The sequence below is a fragment of the Eulemur rufifrons genome, chromosome 2 (assembly GCF_041146395.1).
Source record: "Eulemur rufifrons isolate Redbay chromosome 2, OSU_ERuf_1, whole genome shotgun sequence".
NCBI lineage: Eukaryota > Metazoa > Chordata > Mammalia > Primates > Lemuridae > Eulemur > Eulemur rufifrons.
In genome coordinates, this window is record NC_090984.1 from 47,922,067 (window position 1) to 47,936,112 (window position 14,046).

At 41.7% G+C, this 14,046-nt stretch overlaps 2 protein-coding genes across 9 annotated transcripts in view; one reads left to right on the plus strand and one right to left on the minus strand.

Moving 5' to 3' along the window:
* The window catches only part of FRMD5 (FERM domain containing 5), a 298,361-nt gene extending 291,312 nt beyond the window's left edge, over positions 1-7,049 (plus strand). For 2 of the 7 annotated variants that reach the window (XM_069484181.1, XM_069484200.1), the window contains 3 exons: positions 3,326-3,669; positions 4,555-4,606; positions 4,954-7,049. In XM_069484181.1, coding sequence (XP_069340282.1) covers positions 3,326-3,669; positions 4,555-4,606; positions 4,954-4,967 — 410 coding nt within the window. In that variant the 3' untranslated portion in view covers positions 4,968-7,049. Of the gene's footprint in view, positions 1-3,325; positions 3,904-4,554; positions 4,630-4,953 lie in introns of those variants that run through there. The other 5 variants (XM_069484191.1, XM_069484210.1, XM_069484167.1 and 2 more) reach the window with 3 other exon arrangements.
* Positions 7,050-10,857: 3,808 nt separating this feature from the next.
* WDR76 (WD repeat domain 76) overlaps positions 10,858-14,046 on the minus strand; it is a 48,895-nt gene continuing 45,706 nt past the window's right edge. For both annotated transcript variants that reach the window (XM_069460760.1, XM_069460767.1), the window contains one exon: positions 10,858-11,386. In XM_069460760.1, coding sequence (XP_069316861.1) covers positions 11,119-11,386 — 268 coding nt within the window. In that variant the 3' untranslated portion in view covers positions 10,858-11,118. The remainder of the gene's footprint in view (positions 11,387-14,046) is intronic.

The following is a 14,046-nucleotide window of genomic DNA, read 5'->3' on the forward strand; positions in this document are numbered from 1 at the left end:
AGAGTCCACGTCCAGCTCCGGTTGACTAATCACTGCTCTCGGCACCTAAGCGTGCGCATCCTGAGGATGGGGCCCCGGCTCCAGGGTAGGGTCCTGACTACTGCGCCCCTCCGCCCTCTGGGAGCCACCGCGGGGCATGGGAGTCAGCTGGAGCGCCTCCAAGGTAAAAAAGACTCTGCTCTGTTTTGCTGGGCCACTTATCCTAGATCCTTCCCACCGCACCCGCCCCAGCCAGCCCAGAAAAACAGCTTGAGGGAAGGGGCAGGGCAGGGTAGGTGTGGTTCCTCCATAGTGAAAACTTAATTTCTTGTACAGGGCTAACCTGACATGGAATGTTAACCTTACAGGTGAGGTTTTCTGTCAAGAGAGCAGTTGGACTAACATTTACTGAATACTTGTATTTGCCAGGCATTCTGCTAGAAATGCATACCTGTCCACTGTCTAGTTTACTGAGAGCACCAACAACTCCCAATATGATGTGGCTTGTGGTGACCGTCTGCCTTGTTTTCTCATGTCACAGTGTCTGCCTCTCTCCTTCCCCTGCAAGCTGAGGGCTGAATTATAGGCTAAGTTAAGCTTGCACTGAAGTGGCCGCTGGCAGCTAAGCTGGTCACACTTTGGAAGATCTGGCAGTCAGAGCTGTCCTTGCGAAGGGGCAGGCCTTTGAAAGGGTATCAGGTGCCCTATGCAATGGGCAGAGGTGTGCTTGGGAAAGGAGCCAAGCCAGCAACATGCTGCGACCAGGGCCTTAAACGTTCTGTTTTATCGATGACCTATAACATACTCTGAGGTACTTGCGTGCAAATGGGAGCATCAGGGAGGAATACTGGGTAATAGCAAGGTTAAAGAAACATCAAGAGCTCCGGAACAAGGGACAGCGGCTCTTAATTTCACATTCTTTCACAACAGTTTCTTGGGCAATTGAGACCTAAATCTAAGGCAGATGCAGGCTGTTGACTTAATCCATCCTGGCCATGGTTCCATTCCCTGGAACTCAGCTACAGTAAGTCCTCACTTAACATCGTTGATAGGTTCTTGGAAACTGCAACTTTAAGCAAAGCAACATAATGAAACCACTTTTTTTTCCTTGTCACCATTATAAAGAAATGACATTGAAGAACTTGATGTTATTCTAGGACCTGCTATATATACATTGTTTCATTTAAGGTCACAGTTTGCAAGAACCTGTTGAGAACGTTAAGTGAGGGCTTTCTCTATATGATCAGTAGCACCCTGAACTAGAAAGAGGCTTGGATTCCATCCTTGGCTTTGCCTTTAACAATCAACCACATGACTTCAGGCAAGTTCTGTAACCTCTTGCCCTCACTACTCCATGGAGTTATTGAAGGGTAAGATGAAAGTGCTTTAAAAAGTTTAAAACATTAACCAAATTTAAGATTTTAGCCTAGGGACAAACAAAATACAGCTAGGACCAGGAGGAGCTTCTGAAAACAGAAGTTTAGAGCTGTGGCAAATGTACCAATGGCGAGGTGATGGGGAGGACAAGTAGACAGCAGGTGCCCGGCCATCACCCGGCCCCGCCCATAATACTCATTTGGAACCCAGATTCCAGGGTCGGTTTCTCTGGAGAATCCTTAACTGTGCCTGTGCTGAGACAGGCTTCACCAGGCTGGTCGGGCCGGCTGGCTGGTACAAATGGCCAAGCCACAAGGGAGCCAAGCAAGAAGCAACACACTATTTCTGAAAGGCCACTGGCACATTTTTAAAAGAGATCTTTAGGCTTCTGGAACTAGCCCTTGTAGGGATAGGGAACCTGCGGCCTCAAGGCCTCATGTGGCCCTCCAGATCCCCAAGTTCAGCCCTTTGACAGAACCCAAACTTCACAGAACAAATCCCTTCATTAAAAGGATTTGTTCTGTAAAATTTGGATTCTATCAAAAGGTCAAACTCAAGGATCCAGACGAACAGTCTGGGACCATCACAGCCTATTTCAGAACAACAGAAGGGGACTGGCTTTTCTTGTCATAGGTCACAAAGGCAGAGCCACACTGGCACCACCAAGATGGCCAGCAGTGGAAAATGTAGACATTTAACCTGAAACAAGAAGCTCTTTCCTTGGGAGCACTGTGATGTGGGCCACACTCTGACCTTGACGGCCACTCTTTGGTTGAGGGTGTGACCAGCTCCTATTTTTCCCTGCCAGAGCTTGAGCCCTGTGAGAGCCTTGGAAAGAAATAGTTTCATCTGAGAAAGAAAAGAGACAATTGGATAGTTTTAGGGTCCAGAATACCCTTTTTCTCCTAACAAATGTAAGAGAGTTTCTCCCCTGACCCAACCAGATCTTCTCAAGAGACTGCTTTGCGCTCGAGAGTGTCTAAAGATGTAGGAGCTTTCAGTCTATTCTAGACCCAGCTCCTCCTTAGGTGAAAAGAGAGGGAGCTGGTCAGGGACTGCTCTCCCGCTCCCTCAGGAAGCGCTTGGGAAGAGCAGGGAGAGTGTCCACCATCCCACAAGGTCAGAACGGCTAGAACAGGGAGGCTGAAAACACCGACAGCAACTGCAGAAATCCAAGAGATTTCACCTCATGAACTCAAGACGCCAAGTGCTGGGCTGTTAGGAAGGCACTCAGTATTTGAAAATAGTATTTGATGAAGCCCAGTGAGGCAAAACGCATTCTCCTTCTCCCAGTTCCTACCTCTCAAGGCCCTCACCCAAAAGGCAGACTTGAGATCTGAACCATGGTCCCACCTCTACATCAGGGACAGTCTGCAATTCAGATTCTCTTTCAAATGGGGCTAAAACTAGCCCCAGCACACCAAAGGCAAGAAAGGTAGAATCTTTAACAAATTAGGCCAAAACCATAAGCAAAAAGCAACAAAAAATCTTCCAAAATGACTGCTCTGATTTCTGCTGCTTCTCTTATCCTATTCTTGACTATCAAAATAGAGTACAGGGCCGGTCCAGGCACAGTGGTTCACACCTGTAATCCAAGCACTTTGGGAGGCCAAGGCAGGAGCATCACTTGAGCCCAGAAGTTTGAGACCAGCCTGGGCAACATAGTGAGACTCCGTCTCTAAGAAAAAAAAAAAAATTAGAAGAATTAGCCAGGCATGGTGACACTCACCTGGATAGCTTGAACCCAGGAGTTCAAGGTTACAGTGAGCTATGATTGCATCACTGCACTCCTGCCTGGGCAACGGAGTGAGATGCTATCTCTAAAAAACAAACAGAAAAGAGTGCTGTAGCCAAGGCTGGTCACACGGGTGTGCAGAGAGGCACCTGACAAAACAGAATGCATGTTACTGAATAGCAGAGGGTGTGTTGGGACACAAAAAGCCAACTTATGTCCCTTTTGCTTTTCCAGGCCTAGAGTCCCTACGGGACAGTGCCCATTCCACCCCGGTACGTTCCTCTTCCCATGGGGACACCTTCCTGCCTCATGTGAGAAGCAGTCGGGCAGACAGCAACGAGCGAGTAGCTGTGATTGCGGATGAGGCCTACAGCCCTGCAGACAGCGTGCTGCCCACCCCTGTGGCCGAGCACAGCCTGGAGCTGATGCTGCTTTCCCGGCAGATCAATGGAGCCACCTGCAGCATCGAGGAGGAGAAGGAGTCTGATGCCAGCACCCCAAATGCTGCAGAAGTGGAGGCCCTGGGGGGAGAGCTGAGGGCCCTGTGTCAGGGGCACAGCAGGCCAGAAGAGGAACAGGTGAATAAGTTTGTTTTAAGTGTCCTCCGTTTGCTCCTTGTGACCATGGGACTCCTCTTTGTTTTGCTCCTCCTCCTGATCATCCTTACCGAGTCTGACCTTGACATTGCCTTTTTCCGCGATATCCGCCAGACCCCCGAGTTTGAACAATTCCACTATCAATACTTTTGTCCCCTCAGGCGATGGTTTGCCTGCAAAATCCGCTCAGTGGTGAGCCTGCTCATTGACACCTGAGAAGGCATGACTCCTCCCAATAACTAGCCAGGTGGACCAAGGAGCCCGGCTACCCATTCCCAGCAATGGGACCCATCGCGGAACCATCGGCACATATACCAAGTCCTCCTCTCATGACAAAAATTACACTGCAGCCTAGGAGGGTTGTTTCCCAGAAGAAGAAAGGGATAGGCTCACGCCCTGTCTAAACAAACTGGGAAAACTCATTTTCTTCAGAGGTTCTTTCAAGAAAGGCTCAGCGACTCTGTTTCTCATCCTTCTGATTTGCAGGATAATTTCTGGTTTTGAATTTTGATTTTTCATAGATGTGTATTATTTTGAAAGTATCAAATAAAAATAATTTATTTTACTATTACTGATTATTGCAGTAGTGTCACCTAGCAGATGGGACACTAGTTGAAGACTAGAGAGCCGCTGTCCTCTGTATTCTGCAGGAGCTTTCCTACTGGTGCTGCTGGGTTCCAGTAGAGCCATCACTGCAGCCTCGGCGGGGCAGGCCAGGGGTCTGGACAATGGGGACTGTTTAGGTTTTCTTGCCAGACAGACTTTTAAAAAAGTAAACATCCATGTAGAATGATTAAATGGAAAGTTGCTTCTTATGATGGTCTGAGTTGGATTTTCTTTTCCTTTTGTTTTTTCAAATCTGAGCAGAGTGGGCATCTGAAGGGACCACCGCTACAGCAGCAGCAGCAGCAGGGGTGGGGTAAGTCTGTCCCCTTAGACTAGAGCCTAGTGGGCATCACCATAGTTTTGTATAATGAACTTAGACTTCTGTGATTTTTTTCCTGAAAAACCTCAAGACTTTTTATAGTGCTCCAGGGATGTCAAATGAATTCAGTGGTGCCAGAGAGAGAGAGAGAGTACTGTCAAGTGTTGGACAAAGTATAGCTAACAGAAACCAGAGCTAAGTTACCTGAGAGACTGTTGAGATTCAGAGAGCAGTGCTTATTTTGTACACAACCTCCCCCTAGACTATTTCAATTTATATTTTAACAACAAAATGTTATTTTCTTATCAATTCATATTTTATTTTTTACTTTACGGATTAAGAAAATAGAACCTGATGAACTAAACGATGCAAGAAAGAAACTGATCCTGAGAATGAAAAGCATCAGAAAATAGAATTCCAAGATCAACAAGCAGCCTTAGAAGGGACCAGGAAAAGAATCTCTTTAAATAGGATTTCTAAGAGATGCCTACAAAAGACAGAAGGTGAATGTGGCAGAGACCAGCACTTAGATGTAGAAATGCTGCCCCCTAAGGTCATCCTCTGCATCAGGAAAATAAGTTCTAGAAAAGCACCTGCCATCCTTGCTGAGGGAAGCCCTGGAGGCACGCAGAAGCACAGGCACATGAAGGGTGAGTGTGTTCCTAAGCCCGAGCTCTTCAACTTTTAAAACCAATGACACACAAGATCTTGTTTTCATCTCAGGGAGAGATTTCTAAGTCATCTGGGGCCTGAAGGCTTATTTAAGGATGATCAATGGACATATTCCTGGAACCTACACAATAGTGAAGCAGCTGCTGACACCCTGTGATGTTGGACAGCCCATATGCAGAACAGAATAAGTCATTTGTAGATTTGATCTCCCCTATTTCATCCCCTGAGATGGTAGAACCATGTCCATGTTTGAATATAACAGCTATGAAATAATTGGGCGGTTTCTTTTGGACGGGAGGGGTTGCAAATTTTAAAGAAAGACATCCTTTCATCTAGACCAGAGGTTGGCAAACTTCTGTAAAATGCCAGACAGTAAATAATTTGGTTTTGTGGGCCATTTTCAGTCACAACTACTCAACTCTGCCATCATAGCACAAAAACAGCCAGATAATACATAAATGAAGCAGCATGGCTGTGTTCCAATAATACTTTGCAAAAATAGACAGTCAACTGAATTTGGCCCACAGGCCATAAATATGCCAACCCTGATCTAGACAATAAAACTGATCCTTACCAGTATGTTAGCAGAAGAGAGTCAGCTGTGCTCCCATCCTAACATGTGTCAAAGATCTAGGACCATTTCCCAGAGGAGGCATTGGGTTGCTTGCTTAAAGGGTGCTCGAACAACCAACCAGCAAAGAGATGTCTGATGCCAAGATGAACAAGATCAAACATTGGAATGCTAAAACGCAGCTGGACTCTAAGAATGGAAGAGGGCCTCTCTGACCATTTCCATACCAGCAACAATTTGGGCAGAATTACAAACATCTATTTACCAAGTGACAAAACAAACTGAAGGAGATCCTAGTAAAGATTAGGGATCACTTGAAACCAACTAGCCACTGCCACTTGTCATCTATATAGCAAGGCTTTATTTAGCACAGGACTAAAATGAAAAGTAGACCCACAGATGAAAAGGCTGTCAGGAAACAGGGGGCTGGTATTAACCTGGATATTTACTGTCTTATGCAACATAGCAGATTACCTTTTAGTGTAGTGCTCCTACCTCAGTCTGTAGAATAATGGTGTTTCTATGCAGTGCGTGATAGCCTCGACCCTGACTTTTCATGTTCACATTAAAGACAGATGCAGTATTCCATTTCTGGTACGTTACTTGTGTCTAGAGTTCTAACAGTACAGTAGTCCATACCATTTCCAACAGCTGAATTTTGCTCTCTGAACAGAAACTTTCAGGTTATTTGTTTTTTTCCAGGGCTCATCCCAGAAAATATAGATAGGAAAGTTTCCTTCAATTTGCTTTTCAAATAGTGCTTGAATAACAAAAACCTCCTTTGTTGGTGACTGGTCTTTTTTAGTATCTCCTCATCATTAAAAATTGTTCAAGCTTTTAACCTGGTTTTACTGTGTTCTACTATGTCTCTCATTTTCTCTCAAAATTAGTTTTATTTCATTGTAGAAAAAGCAATGGTTTCCACAGCTTCATCTACCAGAGGAAATAAAATTCTTACTAAAGAATAGTTGTACTGCATCTTTTAAGCAGTAGAGGGTAAACTACCTGCAAATGTGAATTTCTTAGTTTCATTTGAAAATATATAGTTGTTAACCTTTCGTGTGCCAAAAACTCTTTAAGTTACATTTTCCTTCAAAGCAATGTACTTTTTTCTACATATGCAGTATGTAGTTAGCATAAAATCATTGGTGCCATGAAGATTATTTTTAAACTTAAATAAATATTTAAATATCATGGAAGAGTGGGCTCTTTCTTTACCTTATACCCTGTCTCACTTTTTTCCCCTTAAAGTTACAAACACATAGATAAAAGGATAACAGGAGCATTCACATACCTGACTGCTGTTCACAACTGGGATCATATAATGATCATTTTTGGTCATGGACTTCCTATAGTCTAAAATGGAAAAGAAAAAAAAAAAGAAAATGATCATTTTGCTTATATCTATTATCTTTGTCCCTCCCCGCAAAATAAACACTACTAGAAACTGAGAAACTATAAATGTGAAATAATTTTAGGGATGAAATGGACCTCATTTTTTTGAGGAAAACCAAGAAGGTTAAGTGATTTTCCCAAGATTACATAGTATTAGAACCCAAACTATAACCTAGGTAGCCCAGCTTCTAGTCCAGTGTTCTTACTAAAGCATGAAGTGAGAGAACAGAAAACACTTCCTGTGAAGGAAACAGAATGATATCACCACCACAGTAATAAACCACATATTTATAATTTATAAAATATATCTGTATAACATCATCTCATCCAATTATGTAACCATCACTCGGTGGTCATGGAATTGGTAATGGTCTGCTAAATTCCATGAGGATAAGAGGTGACACTGGGGGCCTGGCCCACTGTGCAAGCTGCTTAATCTTCCTGTTCTCAGTTTTGCCTGCCCTACTCTCCCCTATTCTGCTGCCAGATCATCTTCCTAAATGCCAATCAATCAGGTTAGGTCACTTACCTCCAAGTTCTCAGAGGTTCCCACTTCCTATAAAATGATATCAGTGCCATATTCCCACTGGAGTGTTTCATTTTTACGACAAAAGTCTTTGCTTGAAATGATCTGAAGAGTAAAAAGCACAAGAACCACTGGACTTCAGTGGCTTCCTATGGCCCTACAGATTCACAGCCACCTCCCTTTGGCTGATACCTAAACGAGAACTGCCTACACATACACCCCTGGTAGGACTCTGGCCCCCACTCTCTCTGCTTTGTGTTCCTCCAACATAATCGAGCTTCTCTGCACCTGAACATACTTTTGGTTTTAGCTCACAAACAGGCTTCCTCTACAGACCCCTACAACCCACTGCTGGAGTAGAGTAAAACAGGCAAAGCACACTTTTAATACATTTCCTCTTGCTGCACAGCTTCCACTTTGGGAAAATGTACCATAAAATGTTTTATAGGCAAATGAGCAAGAATATGGTTTACACTATCTTAGAACTAAAACTCATTTCTAGCCATCAGCGACGTACTATAAACCAGGGGGTGGGAGAGAGTTGGGGGAGAATGTACTAAGTCAGAAGGGACAGCCTTACCAAGCACAATGGTGCACACCTGTAATTCCAGCTACTCGGGAGGCTGAGGCGAGAGGATTGCTTGGGCCGAGTTCAAGACCAGCCTGAGCAACATAGCAAGATCCTGTCTTAAAAAAAAAAGAAAAAAGAAAAAAGAAGAAGAAGAAGAAAAAAGGACAGCCTAATAAACAGGACATCTAAGTTTTTGGAATGTGAAGTTAGAGGGTGTATATTTCTTCCTGTCAGTTTGATAGAGAAGGCATGTGTGTCTTTCCCCAGCCCTATCCCATGTAGTATACGCTGGCTGAAAGGATTTAAATATTTGTATCCACAGCCCTAAGGCTTCCTGCTTTCCTGGAGAACTCCCTTTGTAAAATCTCCTCTGTGAAAAGGAAATTGAAAGGCCAGAATATTAAAGTAAGACTTAGACAACTCAGAGTCTATTACTTTCTAATGATTTGCAGTCTTACCTGGTCCAACCAAGTCTCTGTCCACCCAAAATGAGAATTGTCTGCTCCTTCCTTAAAGTTAGATAATCAAAGGCTGGGCATGTCAAAAAAATAAATAAATAACTCAAGTGGAATTCACAACTTATGTGCTTAAAAGATATCATAAAGGCCAAACTTACAGAAAAGGTTTATCCTGCAGGGAGCAATCATAATACATACATAATTACAGAAGCTACACAGCTGTAAGCGAGTCTCTGGGAGAAGTACATTTCACTACAGATTACAGTGTAAGAATGTCCCAAGGGAGACAATTTTCCTTTATGTGCTTTCTAGATTTAAACAATTACTCCATTATAAAGCTTACCACCAAGTAAAAAGTCCCTACTCATTCTCCTTAACTTCCTGCATTGCCTAAAGAAGATATAACTCTATTAAGTAAAATTGGATATAAATAGCACAGTTTATGAAGCTACAATGGCAAAAGAAACCACAAAAGTGAGAAACATCAAGAATTTGCTAACATTTATTGCAGAGGCCAGGCAATTACCACCAAGTGTCCAAAGCTTAAATGATGGTACTAATTTGATAAGAGTAGTTTTCAGCATCTTAAAAAGAACAATTCCCATCTACACACTTATAACTTTGACTCAAACTGTACAAAAGCAATTCATGTAGGCAAACCATTTGTACCCCTGTAATATTTTGAAATTAAAAAAAAATTCCCATAGAACCACTCAAGAACCTGTGAAATTAATCGGTACAAAAAAGGGAAAGGGAGTCTAAAGCCTTCTTTTACAATGATTCATGAATGGTTTAAATATAACTCAACCTCACTTAGCTTTACTTTCCCATTCTTAATGTTTCCATCTCACTTATCAATTCCTCTACTTGTATCACATAGAAAATAGAGAACTCCTATTCCTTATAAACACCCTCAACATATTAATAAACTAAACCTCAAAACACTTAAATTTTAATCATAAAGAAGGAAATGATTTAGAAAACAAATTTCAAGGAAATTACACATCACTTTATTTCTGTGATATACAATTATGAGAAGGTATTTAATAATATTTCCTCTTAGAACTCAAACATATCACCAAAGCTCTTTACAGGTCTTTCAGTAGTAGTTTGACAATGAAGAACAATCAAAAAAGTTGGACAGATGTCACACAGTAATATCAGTCACTGATTGAGCAGCTCCCTTTCCCAACAAACACAATGAAATTACCATAACTTCTGAAAACATTTTTATACAGAAAAACCAAAAGTGGTATTTCATAACATTTCTCCAAAATATGAGTTGGAATGAAGGTATTCACTTAACAGGCTATTGACTCTCCTATGGAGAATTTAAAGACAGGGACAGATAGGGGTGTCTGCGACATTCTAAGGCGGTAGCTTTTACTTCTTTAGCCATGACCCACAGAGCAACAGTAATGAAAAAATACATTTTACATCTGAGTATACACAAATATATATACCTACAAATATATGTGCATACGTAACTAAGTTTTACAAAATAATACTTATTCTAATTATGTTTTCTGTTCTTTACTAATTCTTTCCTTTTCATTTTTTTAAGCACTAGTCATTAAACTGATTTCACATGAAGAGCTACAACCCATAGTCTGGAAAACACTGGTCTGAGGACAATCTTACACTGGAATATCCCTATATAGGAATCAGGGTAGATCCAAACCCTATGCCTAGGAGCCCTGGGGTTCCTGGATGTGTTTTCAGGAGCCAGGTAGAAGAGGAGGAAAGGAAAGGCTCAGCATACTCAGACTCAGGCCCTGCCCCAGGTAAACCAAAGCTTCTCAGCAGTTATCTTGGGATTTCACATAAGATTTACCTTAGAGGCAGGGGGCAAAAAGGTTAAAAAAAATTAAAAGGTTCAAAAATCACTGAGTTAGATGATCTTTCAAGGATCTCTTCCAGTGTGTGAGTCTAGAAATAAATATTCATTCCAAATGACAAAATGAAACACAAATCCATATATTACTATAGAATCAAAACCATATCATTAGACCACAAAAACTTTTAATACTAATCATTCAAAACTTTATAATTTATAATGTTAGAATTTCTCAACATACTGTCTGATTAAAAGTGAAGGCACCTTAGCCTTCCCTCAAATTCCCTCCCCATCCTGTAGAAACATCCTCCAAGACTTCTCCCTTACTAAAAGGACATTCTACTCATAGTTCTTATTAATAAAGCAATTTTGTATTTGCTAAATATAGCGTATTACTAAGTAAACACACTAAGCCACATGAATCACTAGGTCCCTTAGTGATTAATTTGAACAAACTGGGTTCCTAAACCAAAAACTCAGCAGTTTTTTTCACTCATAAAAACATGTATCTTCCCACTGGAATTACCTCCAGCCATAATATACCGAGTCGGGTGCATAGCATTGATGGAACACACAGAAGCAAGGCATTCTCCACCAAGAAAAGAGTGTACCCTCTTTCCTGCCTCATGGAAGATTTCCACCCGCCGTGGAAAGGCCATGCTGCCAATCATGAAACAATCTTCTTGTTTAGGATCCCACACAGCTTGGAACCTGGTCAGCCATCGCCCAGTGATAGTGTTGTGCCTAGTAAAACAACAACAACAACAACAAAAAAAAAAAAAAAAAGTTTTTTAAAGGAAGTGTTACATAACGCAAGGCAGCATTGGGCAGAGGATAAAGATGGCATTGCTTTTAAATGCTAGTTTTCCCTGCCAAGTTTCTCCTCATTAAGTTACTGAGTTACACCAACCTCATCTCATCCCCCCTAAAAGACTGAAACTCTAGACACAGATGATGTCTTCCTCATCTGTGAATATCTACTGAGCACAGTGATTTGTACTTAGTGGATGGTCACTGAAATAGTACCTTTTTTTAGCTCACTATTCCTAGCCCAATGGACAAGGGGAATTTTCTGTGGGAAATCTCCATTTTTTAAAGCATATCTTAACAAAAGAAACCCTAGAAATAAGAAATCTACAATCTAGGTTATTGCTTGCATTTTGACAGATCTGCTATTTTCCCTCTTTGTACTCCTCCTCTTTTAACTGAACCTGAAACCATTTTATATTCCGTACAATTTTAAAATCAAAAACACATTTAGGGCTCAAAGGAAAAATCACAAGAGTAATTAGAAAACATCTGGAGACAAATGAAAACAAAAATACAACATTACCAACACTTACAGGACACAAAAAAGCAATACTAACAGGGAAATTTAGAGCAGTAAAAGTTTACATTAAAAAAGATCTCAAATCAACAACCTAACTCAAAGGAACCAGAAAAAGAACAATAGCAACAAAAACCCTGAAAGTTATTAGAAAGAAAAAAGAAAATAAAGATTAGCACAGAAATAAATAAAAGAGAACAGAAAAAAATCAACTAAACTAAGAGTTGGTATTTTGAAAAGATTGACAAAATTGACAAACCCTTAGCTAAATTAAGAACAAAAGAGAAAACTCAAATAACTAATATCAAATGAAAAAAGGAACATTACAATTGATGCACAGAAATAAAAAGCATTATAACAATTATCGACCAACAAATTGAATAACCTAGAAGAAATGGATAAGTTCTATTGTTAGAAACATATAGGCCGGGCGTGGTGGCTCACGCCTGTAATCCTAGCACTCTGGGAGGCCGAGGTGGGCAGATCGTTTGAGCTCAGGAGTTCGAGACCAGCCTGAGCAAGAGCGAGACCCCATCTCTACTAAAAATAGAAAGAAATTATATGGACAGCTAAAAATATATATAGAAAAAAAATTAGCCGGGCATGGTGGTGCATGCCTGTAGTCCCAGCTACTCGGGAGGCTGAGACAGGAGGATCGCTTGAGCTCAGGAGTTTGAGGTTGCTGTGAGCTGGGCTGACGCCACGGCACTCACTCTAGCCTGGGCAACAGAGTGAGACTCTGTCTCAAAAAAAAAAAAAAAAAAAAAAGAAAAAAAAAGAAACATATAACCTACCAAGACTGAACCATGAAGAAATTTAAAAAATCTAAACATGCGGGGAGTTAGCTAGGCTCCCCGCAAAGAGGTCCTTTTCTCTTTGTTCTGATCAGATCTCTAAGTTGACTACGCCAGTTTGCAGGGAGTTAGCTAGGCTCCCTGCAAAGAGGTTTTTTCTTCCGATCAGGTCTCTCAGGCAGGGGTCATCGCAAAGGATGAAAAATATAGTAGGAAACAGAAATAAAAATACAAAGTAATGGCAATAATAATACACAGAGCCAAAGATATAGTTTATAAAGTGAAAGTTTATGAAAATAGATAAAGGAGGGTATCTGGATGGAAATATTTTACCCGCATAAAATATCTCCCCGACTGAAACTCCACACAGGTATTATATAGGGTACATACAGGCTCCCCGTTGCCAAGGGCAACGGGATTTGCATACTGACAGGCAGTTTGCTTTAGGGTCAAAGTCTCCTAAAAGGCTACTACAGATCCTTTAACTAACTCTAACTAGGGGAACAATGGGTTATAAAATCGTCTTGGGGCAAACTTCTAAGTTTTATGATAAGGCTATTACTTTAGCAACAAACAGAGACATCTTGGCTCTGGTGATTGTGTTCTTGGAGACAGAGATGATCCCAGAAGTCAACATGGGCTGTGCTTTGTGTTAATTACTTTAACCTCATGATTCCATCTGGGCCCGGCTTGGGCAATAGCATATCTATCTGATTAGCTCTCATCTCCAGGGGTCCACCTGTCAGCAGCACCGGCAACCTTTGGTCCTAAGGGAGGCCTGCCTTGTCTTTCAAAACAGGTGAGAAGCAAAGGCCCAGTTTACAGCTGTCTCCTTGAGATGCAGCTTCTACTGACCAGCAAGACGCCCTCCTGAGACGAGGCAGCTCTTGAACTAACACATTTATCTTTTCCTTAAGGCAAAGCCTTATTTGACTTCTGAAATCAAATCTTGTCTCCAGAAATACAGGGGGCATTTCTATAATTCAGTATTCTTAGGCTCAACATAAACAGACTTAAAATTAGTAAGGAGGCTGGACATAGTGGCTCACGCCTGTAATCCCAGCACTTTGGAAGACCGAGGCAGAAAGATCCCTTGAGCCCAGGAGTTCACGTCCAGCCTGGGCAACATAGTGAGACCAAAAAAAAAAAAAGCTGGGTATAATGACATGTGCCTGTAGTCTTAGCTACTCGGGGAACTGAGGCAGGATGATTACTTAAGCCGAGCAGTTTGAGGCTGCAGTGAGCTCTGATCATGCCACTGCACTCCAGCATGGGCAATAGAG